Genomic DNA, 16,248 nt, shown 5'->3' with positions numbered 1-16,248 from the left:
TTAATAAACAGATACCCATGTCTCCTTTGGCTGTGTTCGGTAGAGTAGTAGTAGTAGTGTGATCGTTCATCCCTTTTTTGCACATTACATTCTTCATTTAGCAATTTATATATATCTCTTGCACAATTCGGGGAATGATCTTGGTACAATCACGGATGAAAGACCCAAAACTGCGAACGAAACCTACATGTGTACTTTCAGTACTGTTCTTGGTACTATTACGGATGAAATACCCAAAACTGCGAAGGAAAACTCCACGTGCTCTTTCAGTACTGCGACCCACAAAAGACCTGAAACTATACCCGCTCTTTACGGTTAGTTCTACCAAAATCCCAAATGAGAATTCAATAACAAAATCATTAATTATATTTCATATTTATTTAAAATAGCATGCCATTTAGGTGTTTATTATTATAATTACTTTATAAATGTATTATCGTACTACACTATATACATTTGTAAAACGTATTGAATAGTTGAACAATTTTTGCTATCTGACAAAGGCTGGAGGGAGAGTGGCAAATGTCAAATACCCCGAGCGGCCTGGAAGTGTAAGCTGTGCACATTATGTGAGGTCTCTTTTGGTTTATTTAGGAGTTTTTGTAAGATCTGTTCTTTCATTAATTTCACTAGTACTAGATTCATCCAATTTCTGTGAGGAGGGTTTCTACAAAATATAAAGTAAATATTTAATTTCCACAACATAAATGATGATAATAATTACATTATACTTCAAGAATTTCAAATCTATTTCCATTGTACTAATTTCGGCGAATCCATGTCCTTGTAAAGCGATACAACAACGTTATGATTCCTCAATACAAGGTGAAATATAATCAAAAACGTCCTCCTAATTGAATATACAAGAAGTTTTTAAAATTCTATTATCACAAATGTATACGTATGACACTGGTATACTTACGTGCGGAAAGTATGAATCGAATGTGAAAGCGCATACACTCAAGATTCGTTAAACGGTATCATTATTTATTATTAAATTTTCGACTTAATTTATTCTAATATGAACATATGTTGGTATATTGACTTTCGTCAAAACAATTTGGTTTATCTTTAATAACTTAGTTAAGATACGATGAGTCACCGCACACACACACAGCTCACTAGAACGGATGTCCGTATCCTGAATGGAATGGACGGACGGAATGAGATTCCTTACTGGTAACGATATTAAACCGGGTTGATAGCGAGCGTTCTGGTTCATGGATAGAATCGAATGAGGCAGATCCCGTTGGGATCTATCCGTTTTAATGACTTTGGTGGTGAATATCGGACTCAATACGTTGATGATCGTGTGGTTGTTGTGTTTTACGATGAGCGATGTTAGACGCTGTGTATGATGCGTGCGTGTGTAGTGGCGTGGGTTGTAACCTGCTGCATTGAGATGTAATGATGTGATGACATTTGAGAGATGTTGTTGCATGTTACTAAGTCATGTAAACATCCCGGCCCCCCTAGGCGAATTAATTGCCTAGAAGTCTCTGGAGTTGTTGGAGCGTGCTGACTACGGCGCTTAATCCGGTTTGGCGGCGATGTTGACGATGATACTCATGACGTGGCGAGAACGGCCGTGACCGTGCTAATCTGGTTGCTTCAGTTCGTTTGCCTCTTCGGCGCTGGACCGGATCGCGGTGTGGTCTTTGACGAGTGCGAGTTGGTGTCGGATTGGGTCGTCTCGCAAAACAGTGAAACAGCGTGTGATGTGGTCTGTGGCAGTGTCTACATGATTGGTCGGCCCAGCAATCGTTGGTTGCGTGATCATCTGCCAAGCACATTATGCAGTGCCCGTGGGCTCTCGCAATTTGTTGGTGTTGAGCAGGCTTCATGCTCAAAAATATCGGGCATCTCTTCAGGGCGTGTGGGCGATGGCACAGACGATATCGAGGAGGCCCTTGATCTTCTAATAGCTGCTCTTCCCTTGTCTCCCTGACTGCTGCGGCAGATGATGATCGCATAACCGTGGTTCTTGGCGCGGCAACGGGTGCAGCTGGCGCTATGGGTGTAGCTATTTCGGACCTTAATGTCTTGGTGATAATTTGTACGTATTCTACGTCCATTTCTATGGGAATAGGAATACATATTAACATGATTTGGCTCTTAATTTGGAACAATATTCGTCCCTATTCCCGTTGTCGTTATCGTTTTAAAACGACTTAAGAACGCCTATTTGGCATTCCTGTTGGCGTTAACGACATTTATCGAAAATAAATTGAGATTCCCCAATTTGAAACGACTATAGAGACGACATAGAAACAGTCGTTTTTGGTCGTTGCTATAATTGTGAGCGACATAGAAACGACGCGGTTGTTTGAAGGAATACTTAAAATGAAGATGAAAATTCCAAATCGGAAACAGTTTGAAAATTTAATTTCTGAAATGGAAAAATATCCTGCATATGCCAATGACTTTAGAAAAGGGATAAATCCTTTAAATTTCGATTTTTTGGGAGAGGTATTTTTTTTTCTAAAAAAAACCTACATCCATTCCACCGCCATCTCGCGTCGGAAATTGTTGGCATTAATAAAATTGCATTTTTATATCTAAGAGTATATTTAAGATATGAAAGGTCTTAAAATTCAAAACGAAGAAAAAAATAGTACTCCAACAAGACGAGGAGTTAATAAACAGATACCCATGTCTCCTTTGGCTGTGTTCGGTAGAGTAGTCGGATTAGCCAGAAGCAAGGAGCATGAGACGATGGAAGTATAACATATTTTAGAAGAAAGATTGGAGTACGCAGATGTCACCACTATTTCTTTTAAAAAATCAAATAAAGATGGAAGACTAACATTGTTGTACGTAAGTACAATAATTACAGTGATAACGCTGTTTAAAGGACTGCTTTAAAAATGTGTCTCGTTACATAAGAATTTTTATATGGGAAAAGAGCTCCTTAAAGTATACTATATAAAATATGTAGAAAAATTTCGATAACTTTTCTTAGGCGTTACGATATACTTCAAGAATACCAATTTAGGAACGAAACGACGATAAGAACGACGACTACTTAGAAACGACTATTAAAACGACAACGACAACGGGAATAGGGCCGATTATTTTTGGTTATGGGGTACATATACATATCGATATACACATATAATTGATCTAATCGCGTTTGTTAGGATTGGTTTTGTGTCTACGAATTTTAAAAGATTGAATTTCGGATTTTTTTGCGAATTTGCGGTATTGATTATTTATTTTTGATTAATTTTGCGATTTAGTTTGCGGTTTTGGTTGGTGGTCTTCGCTGTTTGGAAGAAAGCACAATTTTACGACTGGTCGAGTTAATATTCCAGTTTGTGTTCGTACATCGACTACTCTTATATGACCATCTGATCTTCGATGAACCTTTTCGATGTGGCCTAGTCGCCATTCCGTTGGAGGAAGGCATTCGTCCTGTATGATGACGCATTCTCCGGCATTGGGTTCCTTTTGGGTTGTTTTTCATCGATATCTCTTATGGAGATCTTTGAGATAATCCACCTTCCATCTGTGGCTGAATTCGTGATAGAGAATCTTTATTCTTTCCCATCGATTTATTAAAGAGAGTGAGTCTCCTTCCGTCTCAGGTATGGCGAGAAGAGGAGCTTCCCTTTTCGAGAGGATGTCTATCTAGCAACTTACATTTTTCTCTATTGAGATAGCAAGTTTGGGTGTATGTGATGATACTAACTTTGGCATGTTGCAAGTAGGAATGCGTTAGTTGCACGAAAGGGTCATTTGGTATTCCTTTAATTTTTTTCTAAGTCTTTGGGTAAATTTGTGCATGTAAGCGACTACCCTTAGCGATTTAGGAAATGATGAAAATCGATGGAGAATATCGTCCTCTTCGGGAGTGATATGGAAATTTTCAATTCTCCGACTCTCTGGCGGTATTATATTCCGAGCAGGAGATTTGGCCAGAACTCTTGTGATTCTGTTAGCCATGTAGGACCGTTCCACCAGACTGTAGTGCTGGTGAGGTGAAGTGTCCCCTTGTCCCAAGATCCGCTGGGTTATCTGCACTCGCAACATGTTGCCATTTGGCTGGGCCAACTAAATCTAAGATTTGTGATATGCAATTAGAGACATAGGTCTTCCATGTATATGGTGGTTTTTCTAACCATGCTAAAACTATTTCTGAGTCTGACCAAAGATACATTTTGTGATCGTTTAATTTGAGATGGGTTTGAACTATTGAAATTAATTTTGCTAACAGAAGAGCACCATTAAGTTCGAGCCGTGGCAGGCTTAGTGTCTTCAAAGGTGCAACTTTGGCTTTGGCTACCAAGATATGTGAGTTCGTACGTAGACCGTTGCGCAATATGCCTTTTCAGAGGCGTCACAGAAACCGTGTAGTTCTACATTAATGTCAGGGGTGAAGTTGACCCATCGAGGGATTCGACTTTCCGATATGGTGTGTAAGTTGTTAGCAAATTGAACCCATTTAGTTAAACGTACAGGTTTTACCTGTTCATCCCATTCAGTGCCATCTTGCCACAATTCTTGGATGAGATTTTTGTTTGAATCATTATTGGCGAAAGCCATCCTGCGGGGTCGAAAAGTTTTGCCACCGAGGAAAGTATTTGGCGTTTTGTAATGACGGACATTACAGATATTGACTCAATTGTATATGAGAATTGATCTGTTATCGCATTCCATTGAATCCCTAGAGTTTTGGTTGTGCTAGCCTTTTCAAATTTAAGAAAGTCTGTATCTAATAAGTCTTCCTTTTTTATATCTTTTATTATTTCGGGGTGATTTGATGTGATTTTCTTTAAGGGAAAACCTGCCGATTTCAGTGCTACGATCACTTGCGATAATGATTCGCATGCTATTGGAATACTGTGGCTACCTGAAAGTATATCGTCCACGTATATGAGATCAGGTTGTAACGTTGGCCCTGTGTATAGTACATCATTGAGTGATTTGCCTGAGCTAGTATTCTTCGAGGCATTGAAAACTACTCGTACTTTTGTTGTAATTTTATCTGGTCTAATTACCCCGTGATGTGACATATAATACTTTTTCATATGGTACAGTCTCTTCCATATGATTGAGATCGAGATATTCGTCCATCACATACTTATTAAAGCTCGCTTTATCAGGCTCTTTTCCAGACTTAGAAATTGCTGGACTGCTGATATTCTAGAGTGGACTAGAGCTATGGTTTCTGGAAAAGTTGGTTTGAATGGTAGTCGCACAACATAACGACCATGTCCGTTTCATGTTGTTGTGGACTTGTAGAAGGCTTCGCATGCATGGTCTTCTTCTGAAGGTTGGATAGTCTGAGGTAATTCATCTACTTCCCAGAATTTTTTAAGTTCATTATTTAGATACTCATTTGAGATATTTTCCACTTGAGTGGTGAAAGAATTGATTTTTTCAGTGACTTGGCCACTTATAATCCATCCAAAGATTGTATTTTGAGCTAACAATTTATTGGAGATTTTCTCAATACCTTCAAGAATTATTTGAGGTATTAAGTCACTGCCTAATTATATGTCGATTTGCGATGGGGTATGACAGTTGGGATCTGCTAACTTCAGATGTGAGCATTTTTCCCAGTGTTTTTTATTGACTTCATAGCTTGGAAGCAGATTTGTAAGTTGCGGTAGAACGATTGCTTGTGCATCTATTCTAATATCCGCACTTGGAGATACTATGGTGCTTGAGCATATTTTGTTGGAATTTTGAATAATTCTTCCACCCATTCCCGAGATTTGAAAGTTAGAATGTTTTATTGGCAGTTTGAGCCGATTTTGACCCTTTGAAAATATAAAGGATCTTTGAGAGCCTTGATCTATTAGTGCTCTTAATTTGAATAAATCACCCTTATGTTCAATGGTGATGACCGCAGTGGGTAAAAGAATTTCATTTTCTGAATGAAGCGTTTGAATATTTGCTGCTTTAGAGCAACATGGTTGTTCTTCCATTTTTTCAGGATTTGATGTTTCGGGATTATTTGATGTGGTCGTAGCGACTAACCCCGTGGTTTTTTGAAATTGATTTTGCTTCATATTTTGAAAATTGTTAATATGAAGCAATGAGTGATGTCTTCGTTGGCAATATACACAATTGAATTTGCTTTCATAGTCTCTTGTCATATGATAGTTTGACAGACAGTTTTTGCAAAGTTTGTGTTGCAGAAACAAGATTGTTTCTATCTGAAGCGGGTAAGTTTTTGAATCTCTCGCAAGATCTTAACTTATGACCTTCAGTACAGAGCTCACACAATGATTGCCGTTGATTATTTTGATTTGAAACGAATGTGTGACTTCCGGCTCGAAGGACCATTTGTATACGTATGACACTGGTATATTTACGTGCGGAAAGTATGAATCGAAAGTGAAATCGGAAACACTCAAGACTCGTTAAACGTTATAATTATTTATTATTAAATTTTCGACTTAATTTATTCTAATATGAACATATGTTGGTATATTGACTTTCGTCGAAAACAATTTGGTTTATCTTTAATAACTTAGTTTAGATACGATGAGTCACCGCACACACACACAGCGCACTAGAACGGATGTCCGTATCCTGACTGGAATGGACGGACGGAATGAGATTCCTTACTGGTAACGATATTAAACCGGGATGATAGCGAGCGTTCTGGTTCACGGATAGAATCGAATGAGGCAGATCCCGTTGGGATCTATCCGTTTTAATGACTTTGGTGGTGAATATCGGACACAATACGTTGATGATCGTGTGGTTGTTGTGTTTTGCGATGATGTTAGACGCTGTGTATGATGCGTGCGTGTGTAGTGGCGTGGGTTGTAACCTGCTGCATTGTGATGTAATGATGTGATTACGTTTGTGAGATGTTGTTGCATGTTACTAAGTCATGTAAACAACAAACATTCACTTAAATTTACCCTTTAACTTCTATGTTTCAGCTGCTAATGGCACGGCCAACTGAGGTGCCGGTAAGTCCAAAAGTACTGCAACTGCTTTGCCCTCTAGCTCATTGGCAAAACCCAGTTGACACACGTCGCGATGATAAACGGTTGCAAACGCACCTAAACCATGTCGTTCCAATTCTTCACGTGCTTGTGTTGACCAAAAGGTTTAATTGCACGTAAAAAATGTGACTTTAAACCTAATATCTGGTGTGTAAAAGATTTGTGTTCGATGTAGCAGCGATTGCATCCATAGGTCTGGATTTGCTTGCAGCGCATATTCCATCGCTTAGAAAGTTCTACGCTGCTACCATTAGTGACACCAATTAGGTTGCGTACCTTTAACGGGCCGTATGAGGTTTGAAATATCAGTATGGAAAATTAATTAGAATTTAAGGCAAGATAATATTATTATATTCAACAATTATTTACGTATTCAATGGTTTCGTCCTTGATGCTGACCATTGTTGGCGTAGCTTCTATTGCGTGCTTCGAATTGACAGTGCGATGAAGTATTACTGTATCACCCTCTTCAATTCCATATTTTGGCTTTAGAAAACTTTTATTTTACGTTTTACTTATTTAAAAATGCGTGCTTTAATAATTTAAACTTTAATTAGGCTGCAGATCACTGATTTAAATAAAACGCGCGAAATAATACTTCACAAGCAGCCATGATATAGCTTAAAACAAAACTTGTTTAAACACGAGAACTTTGGTTGTTTCTTTCTATCATTCAGGGTGCTGTACGAGAGAAAAGTTGAAGTAAATGTTTATGCACATTTTGCCCTTTGTTGCATATATGTGTATGTAGTGGTGTTATTGAAATTTCTTTGAATGTGTTGGAGTTTCAGTACCCATGACTTGCTGGGTAGTTATCAAATTGTCAGTGAGAGAAGACCAGCATAATAGGGTGATATCTTTTTGTTCTTTAATCATGTAAAAAATGGAACACATTCAAAAAGGTAATGCAGCATGCGTATAATGTTGATACATAAAAAGTCACCATTCGAGAAAGGAAAAAAAACACGCTTAATAACATTAAACAAATAAATTGCGAGAGTATAAAATGTTCGGTCACACGCGAACTTAGCCCTTCTTATACGAGTTCGGAAAAGTTGCGATAATTGTTGCGCAACAGCAACATTATGCATAAACATACATATGTCCATGTTTATATGTCATTGAACAAACACACAATCTTACATTTGTATATGCGTGCGTAAGTTTGTCAACCACCAAAAATCAAAAGCAATATTCTACAAAAACAACAAGCGCCAAAAATTTATGTCGATATGATTGCATGCTCATACATATTCATACATACATATACATATTCATATTTACGACAAGCCGATTTTCTACCAACAGCGCAATGTTGCGTCGCTTTGGCATTGCGCGGGCGGCCATCAATTTTTCGACACATCGAGCTTTACAGAGTCGTTTCAAGTGATCCCTCCGTAATTATAAATGCGCAAAATATGTTTTGGACAGTATTGACTTACTATTAGCAAATATAAATAATTAAATGTATTTAAATATTCTACTAATATATGATGCCAAATATTAATGTACTACAATTGATTTTAGTAAAAATCAAGACATAAAACAATCCATAATAATATGAGTTGGGGACGTGGACCTCTTTGCCTGCGAAAACGCGACACTGATTACAAGTCTGTGACAAAAAAATTACTATTTGCGGTCATTCGTTGTCCGTGGCAACGAAGATTTTACAAGAAATGTGCTACGAGTGCACATATTTACACACATATGCATGTAAACAAATTTGCGAATATTATGCGTATGGTTCTTTTGATTTTTTTTCTTCCGTTTCTGTTTCATTTCTGCGAATTCTCAACTAGTTTATGTGACTTTTGGTTGAAATTCTCTGCGTTTGCCGTTGAAAAGTTAAGACTATGCTTCACAGGATCATTTCCTGTAGTCAGTCTTCATTTACTTTCTTTGCAAATCGAAAGTATTACTTTTGGTTGGTGACATATTCACATGTGTATGTATAACCATATTCATATGTGTATGTACTACATAATAATCTTAATCTTAAGGTTGTGGGTTCGAGCCTCACCCGGGGCATTAAATTTTTTATTTATTTCAATAAATTCAAATTTTTCAAATTTCTTAAGTTTGTGGGTTCGAGCCTCACCCGGGGCATTAAATTTTTTATTTATATCAATAAAATTAAATTTTTAAAATTTCTTAAGGTTGTGGGTTCGAGCCCCACCCGGGACATTAAATTTTTAATTTATTTCAATAAAATTAAATTTTTCAAATTTCTTAAGGTTGTGGGTTCGAGCCTCACCCGGAGCATTAAATTTTTTATTTATTTCAATAAAATTAAATTTTTAAAATTTCTTAAGGTTGTGGGTTCGAGCCTCACTCGGGGCAGTAAATTTTTTATTTCAATAAAATTAATTTTTTTTGAAGTTATACTTCTTGTACGACTTCGGAAAAATGTGTACGCATATGTATGATTGTATTTCAAATGATCAATGGAAGAAATGATCCTACGACAAAAGGAGGTACGACTATTGATACGGTATTCGCGAGAAATATAGATAAAATAGATGTAAGACATTTCATATCGTATTTTAGTTATCATAATCCAATTGTAAATATTATAGATATTAATCCGTCAGAACCCAGAAATGATAATTGATTTGGACTTTGGTTTATAAAATGTGTATAATAAATTTATAAAATGTGAATTTAAGAAAGTGTCTCTTGCTAGTTTTCTTTCATACAAAATTATATGCATTTCTTGGAATATCACTAAGCAGTATAACTTCTTCCGCGCGTAGGGACTCTACGCACTCTTTTATTTTTATTTCTGTTTCTCCATTATTTTGACAAAGTAGTGGAATTTGTATACAATATCAAATGACAATTTAGAGCTGGCAAAATATGTCTTCCAATAATATCGACTAAACTAGAGCAGACATCGATTATAATGATTGGAATGTAAGTTTTTAAGAAGTTTTCAGCGAAAACTGTGATTTCGTTTGACAGATTTTGCGTGGATGAAAACACAAGTTTTCGAACGAAAACCCATTTTTTCAATGAAAACATGTTTTCAATGTCGGTCCGAACGCAGTATCGAGATATTTTGTTTGTAAAAAGCATTTTACTTTTTAACAATTCATCAAGGAAAAAGCTTTTTATTTTAGAGACAGAATACGAAATCTATATATATAAAAGAAAGTCGTGTTAGTTCAAGTCTTTATAACTGAAGAACGGCTGAACCGATTTGGCTTAAATTTGGTTTGGAGGTAGCTTAGCACCGGGGGCAGGACATAGGATACATTTTATACATTTCTCTTGACGAGAACGTGAATAAACTGTGGAATAAAAAACGCAATTGACATTCCATATAAAACAAAATTTATTGTTCAAAACATCTGATTAGGCTTTCTTTTCATAAAAATGAAAACAAAACTGAAAAACAAAAAAATGTTCAATCACAACATCAATCTGATAAATAAAAAAAGGAACAAAAATAAACAAAAAAATTTATATCATGATGAAAATGAAAATAAGCGCAAATGACAAAAAAAAATTATAAATTTTAATTAAAAATACGTGAATAGAAAATAGTTCGCTGAAATTAAATGTTTGTGTAAAAACCTTGGAACCGCTTTTTAATTATCTTATTCAGTTACATATATTGAGATGCTGATCTCTTTATTCACCGTAATAGATTTCAAACATCAACGATTGAAGAAAACTAAACTACAGTTCAAAAGAAATTGCAAATACGTGTTTAAAGACACCAAATAAAACTGTTGTAGTAGATAATCGGTCCAAGTCATCCTAAATGTAATCAGTCAACATTTTGTATCCATTGACCGAACATTCCTTACCCTTTAATTGTAGCGAAAGCATAATTTTTAGACCAACTTCTGAAAGACCAATTAGTTTGTAATTGTCTGATAATTTATTATAAAAGAAATAATAAAATTAAATGTTTGATTCATGGAGAAAAATGTTAAGTATTCCATTCTCTATAATTATTATTATAAATAGATAAGAACTCATAGAACTGGACGTGACTCATGTATTAAAAAATTACAATTCAAACCATTATTAGAAGATGATCGATTAGGCTTTCATGCTATTTATTAATTTTCGTTGGAGAGTAGTAATATATTTTATACTACACAAAAATAATGAAGCAAGTCTAAGAATAAAAATTAACCTAAAATACATAATTCAGAATGAGATAATTGGTGCACTTCATTCATTCAAATCTATTAATTGTGTAATAAAAGTCACTAACTGTGATCCAATTGATATTTTTAAATTCTTGGACGTGCCTGGCTTGCCATCGCACAATTTGCGACTATTGGCTCCGTAGTAGTCATGCTTCGAAACTTAAACCAAATAAAACTGGCTAACTGAACGCGTTTAGTGGTAAAGAAAATTTATGAACAATGTGATCTATGCCATGATACTCAATGGAAAGTTCGAAGGTGAAGAAGTTCTCATTCCGAGAATTCCGGTGATAGCAACCGATTTGCCATTGGAGTTTAAACGACTTTAATTTGCGATCTGTCTTACATTCTCTATGACTGTTAACAGATGAGAAGGCTACTCCTTGAAATATGTGGCCTGAATTTAGAAAATGCATGTTTTTCAAATGGTCAATTATGTTTATGTGGCATGTTCACGGGACAGACGACCATCTCCGTAATTTGTTCTTGCCTGATTATAAAATGAAAAACGTCTGATTGTAAATTACAAGGTGCTTCACTGAAGAGTGCCACCCATGCACCAAAATACATAGCTAATAAAGAATCATTAAAATACTTAATTTTTTTATTATCATAATCAATGCATGAAAATGAACTCAATAAAATCAAAAATATGCTCATTTATCGCCTGTAAGGCGGAAGAAACTTCTCTGCTGGGCCAGCTAGTGCTCGATAAATTTAAAATTTTTCTAAATGAGAAATTTGTAAAGTGCACAGAATAGGGCTGTATATGTATGTATGTATGTATATAAATCAAGTACCAGTGAATACTGCATATTGCCTAAATTCTGCTGTTGAAGTGTGGCGTCCCTCATTTAAAAATTCTCGTCGTACACTAACACTTCACTACATTGTTTTTACATATTTATTTTATATTAATTCTTATAATATTTGCTTTAAATAAGCATTTTAATTTGTACATAATTTTGTTTATGTGCAAAATGAGTTCCATGTTGACATATAACAAGTGTTACCATATCCAAACGAATGAAAACAATAAAAAATTAACTCCAAGGCAGGAAACAAATACCCTGTTTCCGCATTGGCGACCTTCGGATGCGCTTCAAAAAAATAAGCCTGATCGATCCAACACCAAGGTCGTCCTTAGTACTTTCGGGTATTACTTCTTTCTGCAATGGCGGCCTTCTGGTCCTGGTCGATACGACAACATGGTTTATTAAGAGAAAGGAATGAAATGATTATGATTCATATATTTATGGTACAATGTCCTTCTTTATTCACTTTGATTCGTTTGTAAAATATGTAGATATAACAACACTTGTTATCTGTCAACATGGAACCCGAGTCAACACCGGGGATTATGAAAGCTATGGAAATGGCAAGTTCTATCGCGTAGTACTACTTTCTGCATTGGATGCTTCGGCCGCGCTAGTCGAGCCAACCAAAGCAAAGACAAAGACTATTTTTCATTACCTTTCAGACGATTGCGGTTTCTGTATTTGGGTTAAAATCCTTCTTTTTATTTAGTTTGATTCTTCTGTAAAATATGAATATAGCAACAATTATTTTTTATCCGCATGCATCCCTTTTGTTATTGTGTGAATTGATAGAATTGAATAAAAATAAAAATGCTTATTTCGAGCAAATTTCGTACCAAATAATGCAAAATAAATATGTAGACACAAATTATTTATGTGAAAAATTCAATATACAGTGATAAATAACGTGTTAAAAGTTTAAAATTTTAGAACTTTAAGTGCGAATATCTCACAAATAGCTGCAGCTATATGTGTATAATATACATTAAGAATATATTATATTCTTAATCTGAATAATGTCCTCTTTCCAACCATACCCATTTACTAGATAGTATACTAAAGCCGAACCTTTATTTGCGTGTTCAGCGATTTCCTGCAGTTGAAAAACTGATCCAACTTGGCGTGTTTTTTTCACCTTTGCTCAAGCAACTCGTTGCTGGGACACGAACTCCGTGTGTAGACGCAGATTAAATAATAATGAACAGAATATATCGATTCTTTGAAGTTATCAAATGGATTACATTTTGCTGTTGGTTTCTGTGTAATAGCTAAAAACTTTAGATATTATGAAAATATAACTTTCTGAGATTGTTTATATTGAAATGAATATTATTTTGAGAAATACTTATCCTAAAACAAAAACCCATAGCGGTACAGTAATTTTTTTACATGGTTCAGGTATATTACTACTTTTTTGTCTTAGCAAATAAAATGTTACTTTTTTCACAAAACATCTCAGGAGATACTGGTTCAAATCTTGCGGAATGGGTGCGCTTCTTACTAGGACATGATATGGAGTTTGAACATATCAAAATAATATATCCTACAGCGCCGGTGCAATCGTATACTCCTTTATCAGGAGAACTTTCCAACGTTTGGTTTGATCGTCGTTCTATTTCGGTTAAGGCTCCAGAAAATAGAAAGAGTTTGTCGAAAATGTATGAAACAATTAACAATCTCATTCAAAATGAAGTGGATCTTGGTATAGCTCCTAGCAGAATTATTGTTGGCGGCTTTTCTATGGGAGGTGCGTTAGCCTTACATACCGGTTATCATTTACGTAATGATTTAGGAGGCGTATTTGCTTGTTCCTCTTTTTTGAACCGTGATTCAATAGTATACGAATCGCTAGGGCAAAGGTTAGCTAGTGATAGTAATTTTTCCGAGTTGCGGATGTATCATGGTGCTAGAGACACGCTTGTTCCTTTGGATTGGGGAAAAGAAACATATGAAAAACTATCGAAACTTGGTGTGAATGGAAATTTTACTACCCTTGATAACGCCTTGCATGAACTAAAAAAACAGCAAATTTTGGATATTCGCGACTGGATTTTAAAAAAAGTGCCAACATTAGCTGAAATTCAAAATAAGCTGTAGGCATATTATTCCATGTTGTAGTTTAAAAACAAGGTTTAAAATTTGTTATTGTTTTATTTAAATATATACACATATACATTTGTAAAATTATTTTGTCCTCTTTCTTGTCTTCGTATCTTTGCATTACAACGCACTATATGATATTTTAAGTAAAAACCATTTTGTTATAGAAAGTTTGTTATTCACAATAAAAATGTTTAGTAGGCTCCTTCAATAACCTCAAATCGAATTTGTATATGTGTCTGACATAACTTAAGGTAGTTCAATATTAGCATAAGGCATATATCCTGAACAATTAGCAGATCTACACAGACAAAGTCGCCGTTGTACTTTTAACAAAATTTCGTCTCCCCCATTATAATGAAAACATAGTTCCACTCCAGCTTTTATATCTCGTTTCGCAAATACGGCTGTTAATTATTTTTAACCATATCAGTTCTCAAAAATATATAATTACAATAAAATTTACCAATTTTCGGGATGGGGCAATCAATCCGTACACATCGTATTTCACAATTCGGATCGCAGCTATGATTTATGTACCGTCCAATATTTCCTTTTTGGGTTGGGTCAATAATTGTTGTGATAGGGTTTTTAAGAACTTGGTTCTTATTCCACTCTTTCATAAACAAAATGTAATTTTTGTCAAGAATTTGCTCATATTTCTTTAAGCGTTTAGAAGCTTCTTTAAATGAAAGTATTTCTCCGGCATATTCACAAATAAATCCTCCTCTAGGGATTAGCTCACTTGAAATCAAGCCTTTGGATTTAAATATATTGGAATGCACTACCTTCAGACCAGCTCTGGGACCATTTTGAACAAGACGATTGCTACACTTTGAAGGATCACATTTACATGCAGAACTACATTCGTAAATAAGATCTTCACATTTGTCTACATCTAAAACAAGTTCCGTTGCTTCTGAGAGCCATTTATAATTCCTTCCATGAAGGCATTTGATACAATTAATTTTCTCTGAATTGCAATCACACCCATTCAAAAGTATGGAATTATATTCCCTTTCTAGATGTTGGAACTCACTATCGTCGTCGTCTTTCTTTTCAACGTAAAGAACATTTTCCATAATATATTCCAAGGAAACATCTTCATGTTCATAGAAATCAGATATATTTAAACTACTTTTGTGTTCCGACATTTTATAATAATATTGTAAGGAAAATGTACAACAGATAACAAAACTAAACGAAACCGACAATCGGAATCGATAACTCGCTAGATTTATCACCCTGCAAGACAGGTACCGGCGAATTCTTCAGTGAAAAGCCAGGGAGCGGTACTATCACTTTCTATGAAAGTTTCTATGCAATTCGTAAGGGCGAATAGATAAAAGTACCCGAAACTCTGGTGTACGTGTAAACGTTCATCAGAGAACGTTAAATATAGAGAAGGTTCATGGTGTGCCGATTGTCAAAGTGGTCCTCTTTTCGCAGGGGTACTCGCCAAGATGAGCGTGTTTCACCACAGAAAATTATTAGCGTGTTTCACCACAGGTTTAACATCAGCGCACTCGAAAATAGCAGAATTGAGCGGTTTCAGTGTTAAATGAGAAAAATTGTGTTAATTTGAATGTTAATAACTGTACGCTTACAGATTCGCTTATATACAGTGCGCAAACGACTCGCTATATAATTTCATTTACATTTAATATCAAAATACATACGTATATATGCAAAACTTTATGATTTATTCCATAAAATGCTTTGAAGTATATAATGAAATAATTATTTTATATACATATGTTAAAATATAATATAATTATATACTGCATACATATGAATATTTATTTTCTTTGGTTATTAAAAGTTTCGATAATATACCAAAAGAATAAAAGTTGGCGCATAATTTGTAATTATGTGTGCATGTAAACAAAATCGAAAGAACCATACGCATAATGTTTGTAAATTTGTTTACATGCATATGTGCGTAAATATGAGCCTCATGGTTTGTTGTAAAATCTTCGTTGCCACAGACAACGAATGGCCGCAAATTGTGATTTTTTGTTCTCAAGTCAAAGCAGTGTCGCACGTTCGAAGGGAAGGGGTCCAGGTCCCCAACTCATGTTATCGTTTGAATTTTTATGTCTTGATTCTTACAGAAATCAGTCGTAGTACATTGAAATATGGCATAATACATTGGTAGAATATTTAAATACATTTAATTATTTGTATTTGCTAATT

General features: G+C 35.2%; 2 protein-coding genes and 1 long non-coding RNA gene across 3 annotated transcripts; 1 reads left to right on the top strand and 2 right to left on the bottom strand.

The window, feature by feature from the left end:
* Positions 1 to 368: 368 nt before the first annotated feature.
* Positions 369 to 13,026, bottom strand: LOC128921304 (uncharacterized). Its single transcript, XR_008470752.1, has 3 exons — positions 923 to 13,026; positions 725 to 850; positions 369 to 667 (listed from the first exon to the last, which is right to left on the bottom strand). It is a non-coding gene; the product is annotated as an uncharacterized LOC128921304 (long non-coding RNA).
* A 129-nt stretch (positions 13,027 to 13,155) lies between these two features.
* On the top strand, positions 13,156 to 14,139 carry LOC105220230 (lysophospholipase-like protein 1). Its single transcript, XM_011196661.3, has 2 exons — positions 13,156 to 13,350; positions 13,412 to 14,139. The coding sequence occupies exons 1-2, from the start codon at positions 13,275 to 13,277 to the stop codon at positions 14,047 to 14,049; spliced, it is 714 nt and encodes a 237-aa protein (XP_011194963.1). The 5' UTR covers positions 13,156 to 13,274; the 3' UTR covers positions 14,050 to 14,139.
* LOC105220231 (probable histone-lysine N-methyltransferase set-23) lies at positions 14,084 to 15,361 on the bottom strand. Its single transcript, XM_011196663.3, has 2 exons — positions 14,519 to 15,361; positions 14,084 to 14,459 (listed from the first exon to the last, which is right to left on the bottom strand). The coding sequence occupies exons 1-2, from the start codon at positions 15,204 to 15,206 to the stop codon at positions 14,302 to 14,304; spliced, it is 846 nt and encodes a 281-aa protein (XP_011194965.1). The 5' UTR covers positions 15,207 to 15,361; the 3' UTR covers positions 14,084 to 14,301.
* Between the last annotated feature and the right edge of the window lie 887 nt (positions 15,362 to 16,248).

The sequence above is a fragment of the Zeugodacus cucurbitae genome, chromosome 2 (assembly GCF_028554725.1).
Source record: "Zeugodacus cucurbitae isolate PBARC_wt_2022May chromosome 2, idZeuCucr1.2, whole genome shotgun sequence".
In the NCBI taxonomy this organism is placed as follows: Eukaryota; Metazoa; Arthropoda; class Insecta; order Diptera; family Tephritidae; genus Zeugodacus; species Zeugodacus cucurbitae.
This window is presented reverse-complemented; position numbering and strand designations above follow the sequence as displayed.